The sequence below is a fragment of the Candoia aspera genome, chromosome 11, assembly GCF_035149785.1.
Source record: "Candoia aspera isolate rCanAsp1 chromosome 11, rCanAsp1.hap2, whole genome shotgun sequence".
Lineage (NCBI taxonomy): Eukaryota > Metazoa > Chordata > Lepidosauria > Squamata > Boidae > Candoia > Candoia aspera.
In genome coordinates, this window is record NC_086163.1 from 517,966 (window position 1) to 538,227 (window position 20,262).

Below are 20,262 nucleotides of genomic sequence, written 5' to 3' on the forward strand. Positions count from 1 at the left end.
ATGGCTGTCTGCTGAGACACTAGAAGTAGCCCAAGAAAGAAGGAAAGCAAAAGGCAACAGTGATAGGGGGAGATATGCCCAATTAAATGCAAAATTCCAGAGGTTAGCCAGAAGAGATAAGGAATTATTTTTAAACAAGCAATGCGTGGAAGTGGAAGAAGACAATAGAATAGGAAGGACAAGAGACCTCTTCCAGAAAATTAGAAACATCGGAGGTAAATTCCAGGCAAAAATGGGCATGATCAAAAACAAAGATGGCAAGGACCTAACAGAAGAAGAAGAGATCAAGAAAAGGTGGCAAGAATATACAGAAGACCTGTATAGGAAGGATAACAATATCGGGGATAGCTTTGACAGTGTGGTCAGTGAGCTAGAGCCAGACATCCTGAAGAGTGAGGTTGAGTGGGCCTTAAGAAGCATTGCTAATAACAAGGCAGCAGGAGACGACGGCATCCCAGCTGAACTGTTCAAAATCTTGCAAGATGATGCTGTCAAGGTAATGCATGCTATATGCCAGCAAATTTGGAAAACACAAGAATGGCCATCAGATTGGAAAAAATCAACTTATATCCCCATACCAAAAAAGGGAAACACTAAAGAATGTTCAAACTTTCGAACAGTGGCACTCATTTCACATGCCAGTAAGGTAATGCTCAAGATCCTGCAAGGTAGACTTCAGCAGTTCATGGAGCGAGAATTGCCAGATGTACAAGCTGGGTTTAGAAAAGGCAGAGGAACTAGAGACCAAATTGCCAATATCCGCTGGATAATGGAAAAAGCCAGGGAGTTTCAGAAAAACATCTATTTCTGTTTTATTGACTATTCTAAAGCCTTTGACTGTGTGGACCATAACAAATTGTGGCAAGTTCTTAATGGCATGGGGATACCAAGTCATCTTGTATGCCTCCTGAAGAATCTGTATAACGACCAAGTAGCAACAGTAAGAACAGACCACGGAACAATGGACTGGTTTACGATTGGGAAAGGAGTACGGCAGGGCTGTATACTCTCACCCTACCTATTCAACTTGTATGCAGAACACATCATGCAACAAGCTGGCCTTGAGGAATCCAAGGCTGGAGTTAAAACCTCTGGAAGAAACATTAACAATCTCAGATATGCAGATGATACCACTTTGATGGCTGAAAGTGAAGAGGAACTGAGCAGCCTTATGATGAAGGTGAAAGAAGAAAGTGCAAAAGCTGGCTTGCAGCTAAACCTCAAAAAAACCAGGATTATGGCAACCAGCTTGATTGATAACTGGCAAATAGGGGGAGAAAACGTAGAAGCAGTGAAAGACTTTGTATTCCTAGGTGCAAAGATTACTGCAGATGCTGACTGCAGTCAGGAAATCAGAAGACGCTTAATCCTTGGGAGAAGAGCAATGACAAATCTCGATAAAATAGTTAAGAGCAGAGACATCACACTGACAACAAAGGTCCGCATAGTTAAAGCAATGGTGTTCCCTGTAGTAACATATGGCTGCGAGAGCTGGACCATAAGGAAGGCTGAGCGAAGGAAGATCAATGCTTTTGAACTGTGGTGTTGGAGGAAAATTCTGAGAGTGCCTTGGACTGCAAGAAGATCAGACCAGTCCATCCTCCAGGAAATAAAACCAGACTGCTCACTTGAGGGAATGATATTAAAGGCAAAACTGAAATACTTTGGCCACATAATGAGAAGAGAGGACACCCTGGAGAAGATGCTGATGCTAGGGAGAGTGGAAGGCAAAAGGAAGAGGGGCCGACCAAGGGCAAGATGGATGGATGATATTCTAGAGGTGACGGACTCGTCCCTGGGGGAGCTGGGGGTGTTGACGACCGACAGGAAGCTCTGGCGTGGGCTGGTCCATGAAGTCACGAAGAGTCGGAAGCGACTAAACAAATAAACAACAACAAACATTGTCTTGTGGATCCTGAAGGAAGGAATGGAGAATTATACCAAATTTGGGGGAAAAACACACCAAAACACATTTATTTAATGATACTTACATGAATGAATGAATAAAAATCAACTCCCCAAAGATCCCAGAAATGGTAGGTGACACAGACTGCTGAAGCCTGTCCAAGATCTTCTTGAATCTCCTCTCTTTCATCTTCTCCCAGCTTTGGGTCATCCGCAAGCTTTTCAAACATCTCCGTTCCCTCATCCAAGTCATTCAACTTGCACGTTTTGTTAAGGAGCATATCAGGAGGCACACTGTCAAAGGCTTTGTTGAGATCCATGTATGCATTGGTAACATTCTCCCGATTAAGCTATTTTATCTCCTCCCCTTTATAGAATTATCTCCTATCAAAGAAGGAAATAAGATTAGTCTGACCCTGGAATATAATCCACCTGGGGCTAGGGACCTGGATTCATTTTGCCTTCTCCTGCATCCTAAACTGCAGATAACCTTATTCCTTCTGTAGCATAATAATGACCAGCAAAGACTCAATTTCCCTTTTAAGAGAAGATAACACAAAATAGAAGTTAAGAACTTTTGTTTTCTAACCATTACTAGTTCATCAATTTCTCCTTTTAATGGACCTACCATTGTTAGGTTTCTTGTTAGAAAGTGACCTATCCAAAGGACCCTCTTGTGCTGCTTCTGGTATCTCTTACAAGCCTCCACTCATTCTCTTTTACAATTTCTAAAGTTTTGGACGATTATCTTGTACTTATTCCATTTCTTGAACAGATCAATGTGGTGATTTGGACAAGATGAATTAATTGCATATCTTTTTTTAATTATTTGAATTTCAAAAATGTACCTAGTGCTGGTACATTTTAACATGCCCAAAACGTTTGATACAAATTGTTCCCAGGATGCTTAACTCTGATAAAAACAATGAAATTCCACCATTCCTTGTAAAACAATAATCCACTACTTTGGCTCGTCATGCAATGGTTTTTGTCAAAGACAATTTCAAGTAAAGCTAGAGATGAGATCTTACACCATTTATCCATTGAAATATTGTCCAGATATTTCCACTGTTTTGAGAGCCAGTTTGGTGAGGTGGTTAAAGGCACTGAGTTAGAAGCTGGGAGATGGTGAGTTCTGGTTCTGCCTTAGGCACAAAGCCAGCTGGGGGCTTTGAGCCCATCGTGCTCACTCAGTCCTAGGAGGAAGGCAGTGGAAAACCGCTTCTGAAAATGTTGTGAAGGAAACTGCAGGGACTTCTCCATGCAGTGTCCAGGAGTCAAGGCTGACTTGAAGGCACTACCTACCTACCTAAATAATCCATTGTTTAGCCATGACTAATTTGGCTGATGTAAGTAAAAACATAATGCGTTTATTACTTAGAAGTTTCTTATTCTGTCCATTCTGTGTAGCCATCCTAGCTTTGGAGTGAATGGAATATTTTGTTTAGTTGTGTCAGATACTTCCCAAAATCAGATCAATTATCAATTATCATATTCCCACCAATTTCCATTACTTTTTAATCTTCTAATATGGAATTGACCTGACAGCAAAGAATTTATTCTGGGCTTTTCAGAATAAGCTTTTTGTTGTTTGTGCTGGTGACAGTCTTGTTGCTTCTTGCTTTTTCCTCTCTGAAGCTCCCAGTCATTGCCATATCTATCCCCACCCACAAGTCTTCCCTCTATAATGATCCCTAAATTCTTAATGCCCATGCTCTCCTCCCTAACCAAGCCCTCTCTTCAAGAGAGCATCCTGGTAGAGATCCAGATTGGCCCCTCTCCCTTCTAAAAGGATATGGTGTTTTTCAGGTTCAGCTCAGAAAGCATCAGGCCTCTTCTTGCCCAGGAGGGAGCAGCAGAGCAGGAGATCTTGCAGCCACCACAACACCCTACAAAGTACAGGATTCACAAGGATTCCCTCAGGTTTGTATGTGACAAATCCACCAAAAGTCTGCAGAATGACCAAGATCTTGGCCTTGACAAGGAATAACTTGCTGACTCTCCAGCAGGCCCATCGCCAGCACGGGCAACTCTGGGAAAAGGGCTCAGCAGAAGGGAAAGGGAAAGTGGCCAGGTGGGCAGCATGTGCAAAGAGGGTTAGGAAGCGCCAAAGTCAGAGCAATTGGCCTCGATACTTAGAGCCAGTGACAAGGGTGCTTGGAATGCTGTCCACGATCCTCAGGACCCAACTTAATTTAATTTAGTGTTTTCATCAGCTAAATCACTAATATCATTAGTGGCTATAATAGTCAGGGAGTAAAACCTGACTATGGCTGAGAATGAGTGGCCTCACACAAACATCTTTCCCACCCATCACCTTCTGTGCAAAGTGGTGCTCCTGCCAGCGTTGATAGAAGTCGCTGGGCAGAAGCAGCTGCTGGTCAGTGGCTGGGCAAGGCTATGGCGTAGATGAAGAAGAAGCCCTCCAGTATCAGGAAGGTGCTGTTGCTGTGTGAGCCTTTGAGCATCAGGAGGCCGCCCAAGTGCTTGTCCTTAGGCAGATGTCCCATGTAGCGATGAGGCAGAGGTTCCCAAGTCCAGCACCTTTGGCTCACAGCCCCAGGGGCTTCCAACATTCTGGTTTGGCATCTTCAAGCTCTGCCTGAGCTGTTTTGCACTTTGGAAGGACAAGGCCAGGACACCACAGTTTTACACAATTTTACACAAAGAGATACAAGGATGTGGGCCACTATATGCAGTGGGACACAGTTTGGCATTTCTTGCTAGAGTTGTCTTACATTTCTCTTTGTTTTGGTCAGAAGACAAACATTAAAAACAAGCTGACATTTTGCACATGCATTTGTTTATATTATATCTGGAAATGAAGCGAAGTAATATTTTTTTCACACATACGGATTCTGAACTTGTGCTGAAATTCCATTGGAACCTTCTATGGGAAAGGACCTTTTTGGCAGCAAGTATGCTAAACCTATGTTCCTTTTTAACTACCTAACTCAGTTCCTTTTAATTACCATAGCAATTGCATCTTTTGAATTATGCTCTTTTGATTCTATTAATACTGCTGGGGAAAATTGTTTATTCTTGTTTTCTCTAGGGTATTCTTTAACTTATTTTTAAATTAGCATATTGGAGCTATGATTCTTTGATGATAAAGACCTCAGCAGTTGTAGGACTGGGGAGGTGGAGGCATTGGGTGCAACCACAGGCAAACCTTCTTGACATGCCCAAGGCCTGTGATCTCTAGAGCACTATTTCACAAATGGGCATGTGGTGGAAGCAAGTTTATTTATTTTATTTATTACTCAAATTTAGCCACCACCCATCTCCCCCAGAAGAGGGACTCACAGTTAAGTTACTACCGACTCACAGCCATTCAATTCATCCAGGCCTTTGGCAAGGGAGAGTGAGGCCACTCACTTCATCACGCTTGCCGTAGTTTATGTTTTATGTTTTACTGATATTATTGTAATTTCTTTGTTTGTTGTGACTGCCCAGAGTCTTTGAGAGTCTGGCAGCATACATTTAATAAATTACTATTTTTATTATACACAACAACGTGAAATCACAGCTGCCAGTTCTTTAGCTGGTGTTGGCCTTCATTCGCATCAAGTTCTTCCCAAGAATCTAGCACGTTGTAATGTATTAGCGTAGTATATTTGTGGATCCAAGCAATGTGGCCTTTTGTAATTGACAGATGGAAATTTTGTCAATGTGCAAATTTTCTAAGTGCTGTCCAAAGTTTTTTGGAATGGCACCCAGTGTGCTGATAACTGCTGGGACCACTAGTGCTGGTTTATGCCATAATCTTTCAACTTCCATTTTCAGATCTTGTTACCTTGTGATCTTCTCCTATTCTTTGTCTTCTATTTTACTATCCCCTGGTATTGCCACATCAATTATCCACACTTTCTTTTTTTTCAACCACAGTTAAGACTGGTGTGTTACACACCAAGACGTTATCAGCTTGTATTAAAAAATCCCACAATATTTTAACCTGCTCATTTTTGACTACTTTTTCAACTATATGTTCCCACCAATTTTTCATTGCTGGCAAATGATAATTTTTACAGATGTTCAAGTGAGTTGTTTTGGCAACTGTGTTATGTCATTGTTTATAGTCAGTTTGTGTGGTCTTCTTGCACGAGCTGAGTATACGATCTGCTGTTTCTTCTGCTTCTTTGCACAATCTGCACTTTGAATCATTTGATGATTTTTCAGTTCTGGCCTTGATTGCACTAGTTCGGATGGCTTGCTCTTGAGCAGCCAATATCAAGCCCTCAGTTTCTTTTTTTAGTGTCCCAGTTGTTGCTGTTGTTGTTATGGAAAGGGAACAAAATAGATTTCTGCATTCACTTTCTAAAATTTCCAGAATGTAACTGCTTAAGGTAGCACATGAAGTTGAGCTTGGACTGAAGGGTTATAAATCAGAGAAAGTCTGCTGCAGCTTGTGCTACTGGCTAAGCACAGCTGAGAGGAGCAGGCCTGTCAGTGTTCAAGGGCAGTCCAGTAGACCAGAGTGGATGGAGTCCATGGTACTCAGTCCATGGTTGTAACCTGAAGGTCTGTTTGCCAGGCAAGAGGTGGGAAGAGGCAGAAATGAGAAGCCAAAGAAATGCAGGTCAGGAAGAGAACAAGGGGGAAGGTTGGGGGCTGCTGTTACGCAGCTCCTGGCTTTGTCCACTGTTCGGAGACCTGGAGAACAGGTTAGGGATAGGTTGTCGTGGAGAAAATTTTATCTGTGTGATCTCTAGGAGTCGAAATCGACTTGATGACACATAAACAGTCAGTTTGTCCAAGCAGAACAGTTGCGCAGATGAATGGTATTCAGCTCACTTCAGCTGATGAGGCGTGTTTGGTGTGCTCCCAAGATCAGGATCTGACTCCCTTGTACCTGGGTCAGCTGTCAGCCGTACTGGGTCTGAGTCATTATTCTCAAGGGGCTGACAACCTGTCGTCTCCCCAACTGTGGGATGAGAGTCTTCCAGGTTCTCCTCTTTAGCCTCAGAATCAGAGGAGTCCATAATACAGGGTCAGGATTTTATATCCTGCCATGGTGCCAGGAAAGAACATCCTGCCAATCTATCAAAGCAGGGCATTGGGAGAATTGATGGGAAACTGCCAGACTTGCAGAGTAGGTGAGAACGCTGATGGGGGGGGGGTTGTAGTTTAGTTGCAGATCTGCAAGACTGCGATGATCGAAGTATGGCGGCGAGAAATCCAGCACCAAGGACAGATCAAAGGGTGATATTGTCAAGTTGATTGAGGCAGGCTGGGAAAGATCTGAAAACTGTGAGACGGGGGGGCGGGATCTTGGTGATTTAAACTGTTGGCTGTGTGGGCTTGCTTCACTTGAATCTTTGAAGTGTAATGGATCTCTATGCTACGGACCCCGTCCGCAAGAGAACTCCATCTGGTGGGGTCCAGGAGGCGAGCCTTCTCTGCAGCAGCTCCTGCCCTTTGGAACATCCTTCCCCCAGAAGTGAGGCTGGCCCCCTCTCTTCTCTTCTCTTCTCTTCTCTTCTCTTCTCTTCTCTTCTCTTCTCTTCTCTTCTCTTCTCTTCTGGACTTCAGAAAACAGCTGAAAACCTGGTTTTGTCACCAGGCTTGGAGTGGGGAGAGGAAGAGCCATTCCTGGGGCTGGTTAGTTCCCTAGTCCTGCAGGGACCAGCCTTATCCCTTATGGACTGAATTAGATCTGCCCTTATTTGGATTTTATTGTATTTTATATTTATTGAAATATTAGTACTATTTATAATTGTATTGAATTTTAAATTGTTTTTACTGTGAACCGCCCAGGGTCCCCCATGTGGGGGGGATGGGTGGTGATAAAAATATGATAAATAAATAAAAATAAATAAAATCTCTAGCTTTAATAAAGAACTCTTCATATCCTTAATGGCTTGTGCTGGGAGTTACTGGTTTAATAGCTAAGGGATCACAATCGTCACACAGAGTTCCTTTTTGCAGTTCTTCATAGGAAGAAATTTCCTGTTTCCTGTTCTGAGGCTTATATCCAGCATCATCCCATAATCCCATTGTATACATAGTCCCATATAGGTACAGTAGTCTTCACTTAATGTCCCTAATTGGGACTGGAATTTCCATTGCTAAGCGAAGTTGTCGTTAGGCGAAACATCACATGTCCACACTGCATCGTTACGGCAGTTCCAGTAGTCCTGGTTGTGGTCGTTAGGTGAGGACCTCAGGCTCCTCCCGCTCCTCCCCGAGGCCTTCCCAAAGCCTTGCAAGGCCGCACAAAGGCCTCGCGAAGGGCGGGCAGCTGCCTTGGCCAGGCATACCTCATCAGCGGTGGGAGGAAGAAGGCAGTGCAGGTCAGCTGGGGGCAGCAGGGCTGGGTGGTGGTGTGCAGGGCAGCCAAAGGGGCAGAGGTGGGGGGAGGGAGTTGAAGCACATGTTGTGGTCGTAAATGTGGGCCAGCTGCCAGGTGCCTGAGTTTTGATCACATGACTGCAGGGGCACTGCAATGGCCATGGCTTCGAGGATTGGTCATAACTGCCATTTGTTCAGTGCCGTTGTAACTTTGAATGGTTGCTGAACGAATGGTCGTTAAGCAAGGACTACCTGTATAGGTATTGTAGGAAGAGAGCTGTATGAGTCTATGGCAGCAAAAAATGTGAAGGACTTTGGTTGCACCTTTTCCAACTAGCACATTTTATTAAAAGGGATCAGCTTTCATGAACTGCAGCTTGTTTCATCAGAGGCACAAAGTAACCAGACTGATGTAGGGTATAATTTGAGGTGGTTAAATACGAGACAGATTATAGGTAAGTTGTAAGGAGTTAATTGTTAATTGTCAATCGTTGATCCCCCTGATCTGAACAGCTCTATAATTCATCTCTTCTAATATTTGGTTCTAGGTGGGACTGCATCCCCACACGCAGAACCAGTGCCGAGTTTGAGAGCAGGTGGCAGCTGTGGCTAGGCAGGATTTGGAAAAACTCAGTCTTGTGCTCTTAATTCTGGATTGGGAGGCCCGGCTCAGGGTCACTCATGCCTCATTTCTGCCATGTGGTCTACATGGGGCTGCCCTTGAAGACCATCCACAAGATGCAACTGGTCCAGAACGTAGCCATGTCAGGGTGCACCTGCGAGCTGCTTGGTAGGCTTCCAGATGCAGTTGAAGCTGCTGGTTGTCACCTACAGTACATATAAGGCCCTACGTGGCACACGGCCAAGTTGTTCCTGCCCATCCATGAGATCATACAGGGTGGGCATGCTCTAGGTCCCTTCTTCGAAGCAGCATCCCCCAGGAGATGCGCCTTCTCTGTCACTGTGCCTTTCCTTTGGAACAAGCCCCTCTCTCAGGCTTGGATGGTCCTGGCCCTCTTAGGCCTTGTGGAGTCATGAAGGCCTGTCTTTTTTCCTGTGCATGAAACCAAGTTGGTAGATGAGCCCATTCTGTTGTGTTTATTGTATTGGCTTTGTATAGAAATTGTGAGTGGAGTGATTTTATAAATTCTATAAATAAATTAAGCTGAACAAGGAACTCAAGTGTTGCCTATAAGCATATGTGCTGTCACAACTCTCTTTATCTGTAGAAGGTTCCTGGTGAGATGGAAAAGCCATCTGTGTGAATATGCTATATGCACATTCAAAAAACCATGGTTGCTGGTAAGCAACCTATTCGTATTAGACGTTATATACCAGCATTTAAAGTTTTTAACTGGAGGATAATGCAAATATAAATATAAATATAGATGCCATTTTGGCTTGCTCATCAGCTTAATGCTGCTTCTATACTCCCAGCTGCCTTGAGCAATATAATGTACATTTCTCTCCCAATGAATTACCTCTAGAGAAGCAGCTGTAGAAGAAAACACTAACTATGCAAGTGGAGAAGAGGTTTCTGTTAAAGAATCTGTGGATGATGTACAAATTATCCCTGAAACACAGGTAATGGCACTTGCCAATTTCCTATGGGTCACCAAAATTCTGAATATCTGTATCTACACTATTGTGGCCATTGGAAGATATGACCGGTGGTAGCATTGCACATGCACGAGTCCTATAGATCAGCAGTTCCCAAACTTTTGGCACCAGGGACCAGTTTCGTGAAAGACAATTTTTTCACAGACTGAGGGTGGGGGGATTGGTTTTGGGATGATTCAAGTGCTTCCTCTTTTTCCCAATCTTTTATTCTTTTTTCTTCGCGCTGTTTGGAGATAGCAGCCAATGGGCTTTCTTTCTCTGACAGGAGGCGGAGCTCAGGCAGTAATGTGAGCGATGGGGAGTGGCTGTAAATTCGCTCGCTCGCCCACCGCTCACCTCCTGCTGTGTGGCCCAGTTCCTAACAGGCCACAGACCAGTACTGGTCTGTGGCCTGGGGGTTGGGGACCCCTGCTATAGATGGAGGATACAGGACCTGTCTGGGGAACATGAGATTTAATCTTTCCCCAGTCAGCTTCCTAGGTGCCTGCCAGACCTGGTTTCACTCAGCAATTTGCTCCTGTGCTCTGCCAGATTCAACTGTTCCTTGGCCTAGCTGAGCACTTGCATGCCTCTCTGTCTTTTTACCCTCAGATGAAGGCGTTATTGAGGATGGGGGCGGGGTGTTAGATTCTTCAGTGTTTACAGGGCAGACAGTGGAATCTGTTACTGGCTCAGCTTGAAAACCCACTCCTGAAAGCACCACTTTGGTCTTGGGATGCCTGGCTCTCCTCCTCCCTTGAGGACTTCTGAGGCAAGGCCCTAATAGGACCTCCAGGTGAGATCACTGTACTGCATGCACTTTATGTGGGCTTCCCTTGTACTTGATCTGAAGCTGCAGCTGCTGCAGAATATGTCATCCAGACGGTAAGCAGATACTTAGCCATGTGTGGTTTGCTGCTACATTAAACCTTCTGCACTGGCTGCCCAGTAGCACCCAATCCAGGTTCAGAATTTTGCTTTTGGCAAAAAAAGGTCCTACACAAAGGGATCAGAAGAGATGGCAAATCATCTTCACTGACACAGGCCTAGGAAATCGCTCGGTTCACCAGAGATGAGGTGGCCCTGCTGTCTGTGCGGTAACTTTCACAATTGTCATCCTGATTACTTGCAAGTGAGCCTTCCCTGCAGAGGTACCTGTCCTCGGGAATACTGGCCAAATGTTTTAACATGGTATATAATGCATAAATATATTAAAGTAAATGGTATTTTTCTTTAGGTGAAATTCTATGATAACAGGAATCAGCTTGTTGTGACAAGCTGGACAGTTGTTCCTAGAAGGACAGCACATGGATGGATATTTGTTTGTTTGTTTGTTTTCTATCCCACCTTTATTGTTTTTATAAATAGCTCAAGGCGGCGAACATACCCAATACTCCTTTCTCCTCCTATTTTCCCCACAACAACAACCCTGTGAGGTTGGGCTGAGAGAGAGGACTGGCCCAAGGTCACCCAGCCAGCTTTCATGCCTAAGGCGGGACTCAAACTCACAGCCTCCTGGTTTCTAGCCCATTGCCTTAAGCACTAGACCAGACTGGCTCTCAAGCCCTCTATTTTCTTCTTGGTTTAGTGGAACAGTCCACAAATTTAACAGTGTTTACATCCTGTCCTATTTCTGCATCATCAATGTCTTGTCAATGAAGAATAGTGGATAAATGTGGAGTTTTAAATTGTTTATGAAAGCCTCCAAGCTAGGAGATTTCATGAACTAACTATGTATGCAAGGCAGATTCTCTACCTTTTCTGTGCCTGTTTCTTTTTCTGATGGACACATACATGTCCTGTTTTCTAGTTACTTTTGCAAACTTCTGAAGTGGAAAAGGAGACTCCAGAGAAGAACCAAGCGGAAACCAAAGAAGTACTGTGGTGTGCAGAGTCAGAGGAGCCACACTTGACAGGTGTGGAAGAAGTAAGTCCACCTGACATTCTGCCACTGTTGCCTGTAGCATTGAGGTCTGGGGTGTGACAACAGAGGTTGCTCCTCCTGAAGTCCACTCAGGTTTCCAGTGTTTCTCTCCAGCAGAGGTCTGTTCTTCTTCAGTGGCTGCTGACGGGCTGTGTCAGGGGGCTGTGTCAGGGAACTTGTTTAGGACAGGGTGTTCTTTGCCAAATACTTCCAGACCTTTCCCAGCCAGCCAGAGACTCTTGTTTCAGTCCTTAGGTTCTGCTCTTGATCTGAATAAGCCCAGAAATAGGGTAGGGGTTGTTATTCTTGAATTAAAATATGTAGGAGTTACTGAGCTTTGCCTGGAAAGAATCAAAATGTTGAAAGAGGCCGTTGAGTCCAGTCCCCTGCTCCATGCTGGAATCCAGATTATAGAATCCCTGACAAATGGTTATCTAGCTTCCATTGAACTCATCCAGGGAAGAGAAGCCCACCATCTGTTACTTTAGGCCAAACTAGGGCTGAGCGTAGTTATGAAAGATGAGGGAGCTACTCCCGTGTTTGCAGGACTGCTAGATTCTCAATAATTTGATTGATCTCAATAAGTTGCTGACCTTCCATATCCCCATTGTGCTACTGATGCACCAGAAATTGCTTTAATGCAGCCGTGCATGTCTTCTGGACTATTCGCTTGTGAGAAAGTATTACAATTTTAAAAACATTATAATTTAATCTCTTTGTTTACATTTTGGACCTTCTGAACCTCTTTCAGGGATATGATCCAAACAGGTTCCTTACTGAGTTCTAATGTAAAGCAGCCAATTATGCTTTCATTCACCTTCTTTTCCAGTTCCTCCTTGTATCACTACTCCTTGTATAATACAGTAGGCAGCTTTGATCACAATAATGTCTGGGGAGTACTTAATAGTAAAATAAAAAAGGTGACTTTGGGACTGTTTCTGGTAGTTTTATCAGGTTCACTGAATTCCTTTCTCTCTTCTAAGTAATATTACCTATAGGAAGGGCTTCTTTCTGATATTGTACACCATTACTTGGGCCATCCATCCCAGCCGCTATAAACCTAGAGGTCCGAGTGTCCTAGTTGTGTTTGCCAAGGAAAAAAAGCCACTGAGTCATTCACAGTGATTTGAGGACTGGGATACTTTGGCAACAGTAAATCATAATGTGATCAACAGGTGCTCGGATCTTGTGTTTGGATTACAGTGACAGACTGTATATGAGTAATCTTTGGAAATGATCCAGAAGCTGAAGCTGGGCTAGAATGCATCAGCTGATGGGTCAGCCCCACCACTGCAAGGTGACACTAGGCCCAATTCAAGGAGCTAGTCATAACATACAGCATAGTACTGGAATACATCATATACTGCCTTACCAGGATTAGATTTTTCACATTCAGGACAAACATCTTAAGGGGGGGTTCTCTGTAACAGACATGTGGATGTGGACTAGGTAGAAGGCCTTCTCTGCTGCAGACCTGCTGGGGTTCTTCAGCCTGGCCACACTGATTCTTTTCACGGCCCTGCTTCCTTGTGGTCGCCTCTTGGGTCTGATGTGGAGCTTCATTTTGGAAACAATGATACGATGTATTCAGAAGGCGTCGAGAATCTCCTGGACTTTGAAGTGTTGCTGGCCATCAATCATAATGGGAGCAGGTGGTGAGGGTTGTGGGTGCCAGCGATCCGATTGGTGGAAAGGCTTGAGCAAGCTGCAATGAAAAACGGGATGCAAAACGTTTAAGATTATGAGGTAAATCTAACTTAAAAGTACGGGTCTTCAAAATGTTGCCGTAACGCCCATAGGAACTCCTCGAAGTCCTCTAACTCCGGAGCGTCCGATTGGCACAGCTGTACATACCAATCAGCTGCCCTCCCCTTCAGCTTGATGGCAATGGCGTTGATTTTGCCCCGCTCTGACCGGAACCCTTGTTCCCAATCCTCCATATAACTTTTAGCATTAGTGATGAAGAAGGACAATTTGGTAGGGTCTCCATCGAACTTTACCGTGAAGGGTGGGGGTCTCACCGTTTCTGGTCGCTCAGCCCTTTGCACGGCCCCTAGCGAGCGCCTCCGCCAGCGGGGACCTCGAAACTGTCACCCTCGGGCCCCTCTCCTCTCCTCGACGCCGGACCCTGCTTCTCCCTCTGGGGGATGGTAGGGGTGACGGTGAGGTGGAATGCCTGCGGTGGGACCCTTCCCTTCCTTTTTCAGGCGAACCCCAGCCCATTGACATCTTTTTCAGCATGAATTCAACCGAGTCTAATTTTGCCTCCAACACCTTTATACGGTCAGGGGTGGGTGACCCCTCGGGCGCCTCTTTTCTGACCACCTTAGGTGACAGCGGGTACCGCCACTTCCAGGAGGCTTGAGCCTCCCCACTGACCGATTCCTCCTCCCAAGTGAGGTAGTCACCAGCCGAAGTACTGGTCGTTTCTGGTACTTTTTGACGTCCCTCCTTCTCCTTTGAGTTGGGGTTGGTTTCTGCCCGACCCTCTGGAGTGTCGCTGCAGGGTACCTTCTCTGCTCTCACCACCATGGAGTTCAGTTCCCCTTCGCTCGATGCCTCGCTCTCCATCTCCCGAAATCTCGTTTGTTCCTCGCTAGCGCTCCCCTTCACAGACAAATCTGGATAGGGGCTAGCGGAATAAGGGTTTTAGGATTCTCAGCTTTATGTAAGGGTTGCCTATTCTAACAGACTCAGTCTCACAAGCAGGTGCTTAAGGAAAACTGGTTTATTGAAAGAATAGAGTGCAAACACAAAGAAAGCTGAGAATGAGTAAAAGCGCGCCAAATACAAACTAAAAACCCTTGCTTCAAACCCGGTTCCACCCTTGCTCCCGCTTAGCAACCACCCCCTCCCAGGTGTTAGCAACCATCACCCACATCGGCCTGAGAAAGTAACCTTGAACACAGTCCATAACCCAAACATACATTCCACAGTTACAGTAAGGAGATTACAGCCTGGCATGGCTGGAAATCTCCACTCAGCAAACACGGATCAGGAAAGTAACATGCGAAACGTTACGATGTATTCAGAACATTGGAACGATGAACATGACAGAGCCTGTGATCTGTCCCACAGTCAGCACCACACATGGCCTGGGTCACTCTGACATCCTGCCTGTCTTGTCTCCTGACAGTGACATAGTCAATAAGATGCCAGTGCTTAGAGCGGGGATGCATCCTGGAGGTCTTGAAGGGGTAGGCCAAAATTTCCAAAATTAAAACCAAGCCATCAGCAAATGCCCTCAGTTTGTATACTTCCTTTTTAACCTTCACTCCAGCAATCCTCTCATCTTGTCTTATATCTATATTCAAAACTTCCAATGCAAGAATGAATAACAACGCTGAAAGTGGGCATCCTTGCCTTGTTCCTTTCTGTATATCACAAGATTTAGTCAATTCTCCATTAACAGTGATTTGTGTCATTTGTGAAGTATACAGTATATTGATTTCACCCCTGTAAGAAAATTGTCCCCAAAGACCATATCTTTCAGAATCTTAAGCAAAAAGGTCCAGTTCAAATTATCAAATACTTTTTCCACATCAAGGAATATCAATGCAGCTTGTTTTTCATTATGTTACTCCAAATATTCTAATATATTAAGGATATTTCTAATGTTATTTCTTAGTTGTCTTTTAGACAAAAAGCCACATTGATCTTCATGAATAAAGTCTTGTAAAACATTTTTCATCCTATCAGCTAATAGTTCTAAATATTTTATAACCATTGTTCAATAAAGATATTGGTCTATAATTTGGGGGTAAGATCAGGTCTTGCCCTTCTTTGGGGATCAGTGCTATATTTGCACCTGTCCAACTGTCTGGTATCTTTCCATTGTCTAGAATGGAACACATCATTTGTTGAAAAGGGTGTAACAGCTTGTCTTCAAAATGTTTATTACAGGAGGCCAGCAAACCTTGGGACCAGGAGCTTTCCCCATGTTCATCTTTTTTATAGCCTCACAGACTTCTCTTATTGTTATAGATCCATTTGCCATCTCTTCTTTGCTTGTCTGTTATCTTTGGTAGTTTTTCTTTCTTTAGATATTCATCCACCTTTACCAATGAAATTTCTTCTCCTTTATATAACTTTGTATAATACTGATAAAATATTCTTTGAATACTTGAATTGTCTATCACTATCATTTTCTTTTCGTTTTCCTTTCTCAATTTATTTGCCAACCATTTTCCCAGTTTATTTCCTGACTCAAAAGTCCTTTGTTTTGCAAAGTTCATGTTTGTTTGTTTGTTTGTTTGTTTGATAAGTTTATTCACTGCCCATGTCTCCCCAACGGGGGGACTCTGGGCGGCTTACAATAAAACAAGATTAAAATATAAAACCATTACAATTAAAAAATACAATAAAAATATAAATATAATAAAATCTACATGGCGAAGAGATCTTAATCAGACCTTCAGTGTAGTAGATCACTTCATGGCGCTAGCCATCCCCAGGTATAATTATTTGCCCTCCCATTCCAAGCCTGCCTACAAAACCAGGTCTTTAATCTTTTGTGGAAGTCCAGGAACGAGTGGGCTTGTCTCACCTCTGGGGAAAGGAAGTTCCAAAGGGTGGGAGCTACAGCAGAGAGGGCACGCTTCCGAGACCCCGCTAGATGGAATTCTTTTATAGATGGGGCCCGTAACATGCCCTCCCTGCATGACCGGATGGGGCGGGTTGATGTAATAGGGCTGAGACGGTCCCTCAGATATCCTGGTCCCATGCCATGTAGGGCTTTAAAGGTGATAACCAACACCTTGAATTGGACCCGGAAGCAAACTGGGACCCAGTGGAGCTCACACAACAAAGGTGTTATGTGTGCAAATCTTGGAGCACCCAAGATTGTCCGTGTGGCTGCATTCTGGACCAGCTGTAGCTTCCGGATATTTTTCAAGGGTAGCCCCATGTAGAGTGCATTGTTGTTTATTCGTTTAGTCGCTTCTGACTCTTTGTGACTTCATGGACCAGCCCACGCCAGAGCTTCCTGTCGGTCGTCAACACCCCCAGCTCCCCCAGGGACGAGTCCATCACCTCTAGAATATCATCCATCCACCTTGCCCTTGGTCGGCCCCTCTTCCTTTTGCCCTCCACTCTCCCTAGCATCATCATCTTCTCCAGGGTGTCCTGTCTTCTCATTATGTGGTCAAAGTATTTCAGTTTTGCCTTTAATATCATTCCCTCAAGTGAGCAGTCTGGCTTTATTTCCTGGAGGATGGACTGGTCTGATCTTCTTGCAGTCCAAGGCACTCTCAGAATTTTCCTCCAACACCACAGCTCCAAAGCATCTATCTTCCTTCTCTCAGCCTTCCTTATGGTCCAGCTCTCACAGCCATGTTACTACTGGGAACACCATTGCTTTAACTATGCGGACCTTTGTTGTCAGTGTGATGTCTCTGCTCTTAACTATTTTATCGAGATTTGTCATTGCTCTTCTCCCAAGGATTAAACGTCTTCTGATTTCCTGACTACAGTCAGCATCTGCAGTAACCTTCGCACCTAGAAATACAAAGTCTTTCACTGCTTCTACATTTTCTCCCTCTATTTGCCAGTTATCAATCCAGCTGGTTGCCATAATCTTGGTTTTTTTGAGGTTTAGCTGCAAGCCAGCTTTTGCACTTTCTTCTTTCGCCTTCATCATAAGGCTCCACAGTTCCTCTTCACTTTCAGCCATCAAAGTGGTATCATCTGCATATCTGAGATTGTTAATGTTTCTTCCAGCGATTTCTTCCAGTGATTTTAACTCCAGCATTACATTAATCTATATGGGAGATGACCAGGGCGTGAGTGACTGTTCGGAGGGCCTCTCAGTCCAGGAAAGGGCATACCTGGTGCACAACACGAAGTTGTGCAAAGGCCCTCCTGGCCACGACTGCCACTTGCTCTTCGAGCAGGAGTCGTGAGTCCAAGAGGACCCCCAAGCTATGCACCGGATCTGTCTGGGGCAGTGCGACCCCATCCAGCACTAAACATGACAAGTTCCTGGCACATGAGGTGCCATTAATCCACAGCCACTCCATCTTACCAGGGTTCAGTTGAAGCCTGTGGTTCCCCATCCAGGCCTCCACAGCCCCCAGACACTTGGAGAGGGTGGTCACGGCATCACTTACTTCACCCAGGACGGAGATGTACAATTGAGTATCATCAGCATACTGATGGTACCTCATCCCATGGTGATGGATGATCTCACCCAGTGGTTTCATGTAGATGTTAAACGAGAGGAGAGAGAACCGAACCCTGCGGCATCCCACAATGGAGGGGCCGAGGGTCAGATCTCTCGCTCCCTATCACCACCGACTGGGACTGGCCCTGGAGGAAGGAGGGGAACCAGCGCAGAACCACACTGCCAACTCCCTAAGTCGGTCCAGAAGGATACCATGGTTGATGGTATTGAAAGCCGCTGAGAGGTCAAGAAGAGCAAGGATGGATGCATTGCCTCCATCCCACTCACGCCAAAGATCATCCATAAGTGCAACCAATGCCATTTCCGTCCCATAACTGGGCCTGAAACCTGACTGAAAGGGGTCTAGATAATCCGTTTCATCCAGAATCCTCTGGAGCTGCAACGCCACCACTTCCTCAACCGCTTTCCCCAAAAAGGGGAGGTGGGAGACTGGGCGAAAATTGTCCAGTATAGTAGGGTCCAGTGATGGTTTTTTAAGGAGGGGGCGCACCAGCACCTCCTTGAAGGCTACCAGAAATACCCCCTCTCTCAAGGATGCATTATTTCCATTTCTCTTATTGTTAACATAGACAGTTGATGCTGTAGAAGTTTAAGTTTACTCCAGGAAGTAAAATATTTTTCATTCCTGCAGGTCTCCTTAGTTCCTCCTCTTTCATCTTTATTTTCATCAAGTTTTTTTTTTGCATCTTCTGTTAGCTTTGTCTTTTCAATCTGTTGTTTTGTTGTATAAATTGCCCTCTCATACAGGCTTTACTGGCATCCCATACTGTCCTTATGTCAGTTCCTTTATTGCACTGATATAAGGACAGTATGTTACAATTACATCTTGCTTTAACTTTTTTCAAATAGTGTAATACCTTCTTTGCCCCGTTTATATTCCACATTAGGCATTTCAATTCCATGTTTATTTTATAAACTTAGAAAAGTCTATACCTGTGGCAACCGGTGTGGTGGTCTCTTCCTCCGGTTCTTGTGGTACTTACTGCATAGCTCCTTCCATTTGGGCCACTTGCATTTTCTCTAGTTCTACCTTGAATCTGTCAAAAAAGTCTCTCACTTTTTGACCTGAATTAAGTCAAAATCTCTGCTGCTTAAAAGTTAAAAATCACTCCTTCTAGCTTGTCCCATTGTAACGGTACCTTCTTCTGTTTGAGTTTGTCAGTCAGGAAGGTGTATTTTTTCTTCTTGCGCAGTATTCTGATGGGTATTTCTTTGAGCAAAATTACATCTGAGTTGTCAATCCTTAACTTAGTGTTAAAATGTTGTTGCAAAGCCTGATCTCTTGTCTTTTTCCTGACAAAGTGGATAAGTATATCTCTTGGTACATTTCTTAACTTGGCAGATCTTTAATACATTTCCATTTCCATTTCCATGTCATCTTTATCCCATTCCAAAAATTTGTTTAGGGCTTGAACAACCCTCTCTTTAGTACCTTCACCAGGTTGTTCTGGAACTGCTCTCAATCTCAGACAGTATTTTTTCTGTCTTCATTCTAGTAATGCCAGATTATCTAGATCTTTTTCCATCTCCTGGCTTATTGTTTCTGTCTTAGCTCTTAAATTTCTACTTTCTCCTTAATTTGTTTTACAGACTCTTCAGGTTTTTTATTCATACCTGCAAATTTTTCCTCCAAATCTCTCTTAAGAGATTCAGTGACTAACACTGACTCTAACATTTTCCCCCAGTTCTTCAAACATCTTTCACAGAACCTCTGGTGTAAACCCTGTTGTTTGCTCTGTTGGTGATTCTCTCCTCCCTTCTTTTGCAGCTTTTCTGGCAGTAGCCATTTCTCCTTTTTAATTTGTAATCCAGAAAAAAAAATGCAACCGGCCTCAAAAAGAACCCCCCACCCCCCCGTTCTCTAAGTCCTTGCCTCTTTGGTCTACGGTCTTTGTCTTGTCTCAGGCCAAGCGCACAAGCACGGGGAGAGGTAGTTGCAAACTTTTACTAGATGGGTTTTAAGCAAATAGCGAGCAGCAGAGGGAAAGGCGTGTGCTGACACACACAGGCACACAAAAGAACTCAAGTCTCCACCAGTCCAGCAAACTTACCTAGAGGGAGAGTCCAAAATCCAAGCAGCAGGCACAGGTATAGTCAGGCAAAATCCAAAAGGTCATAACGTGGTCATCAGCCAGTCCAGGCTCAGAGTCACGGTCACACGGGTTCGAGTCCAAAGGCAAGGTGCGCAGAGGCCGTGTTTGCAAATGGTTGTCACCAACGGAGAAGCTTTTGCTCCTTGCTCTTCTGCAATAAGAACAGCCCTGGCGTGGCTCATTTAGGAGGATGAGGCTCCTTCCGTGTGAACAACCTCGCAGAGCGCCTTTGCTTTGCTCTCTACTCCGCATGGTGAGTCCTCGTGCTG

General features: G+C 44.5%; 1 protein-coding gene across 1 annotated transcript in view; it reads left to right on the plus strand.

Moving 5' to 3' along the window:
* The window catches only part of HYDIN (HYDIN axonemal central pair apparatus protein), a 287,221-nt gene that overhangs the window by 100,630 nt on the left and 166,329 nt on the right, over positions 1-20,262 (plus strand). Inside the window, exons 23-24 of the mRNA XM_063313067.1 lie at positions 10,649-10,680; positions 11,606-11,722. Of these exons, the coding sequence (XP_063169137.1) occupies positions 10,649-10,680; positions 11,606-11,722 (149 nt within the window). The remainder of the gene's footprint in view (positions 1-10,648; positions 10,681-11,605; positions 11,723-20,262) is intronic.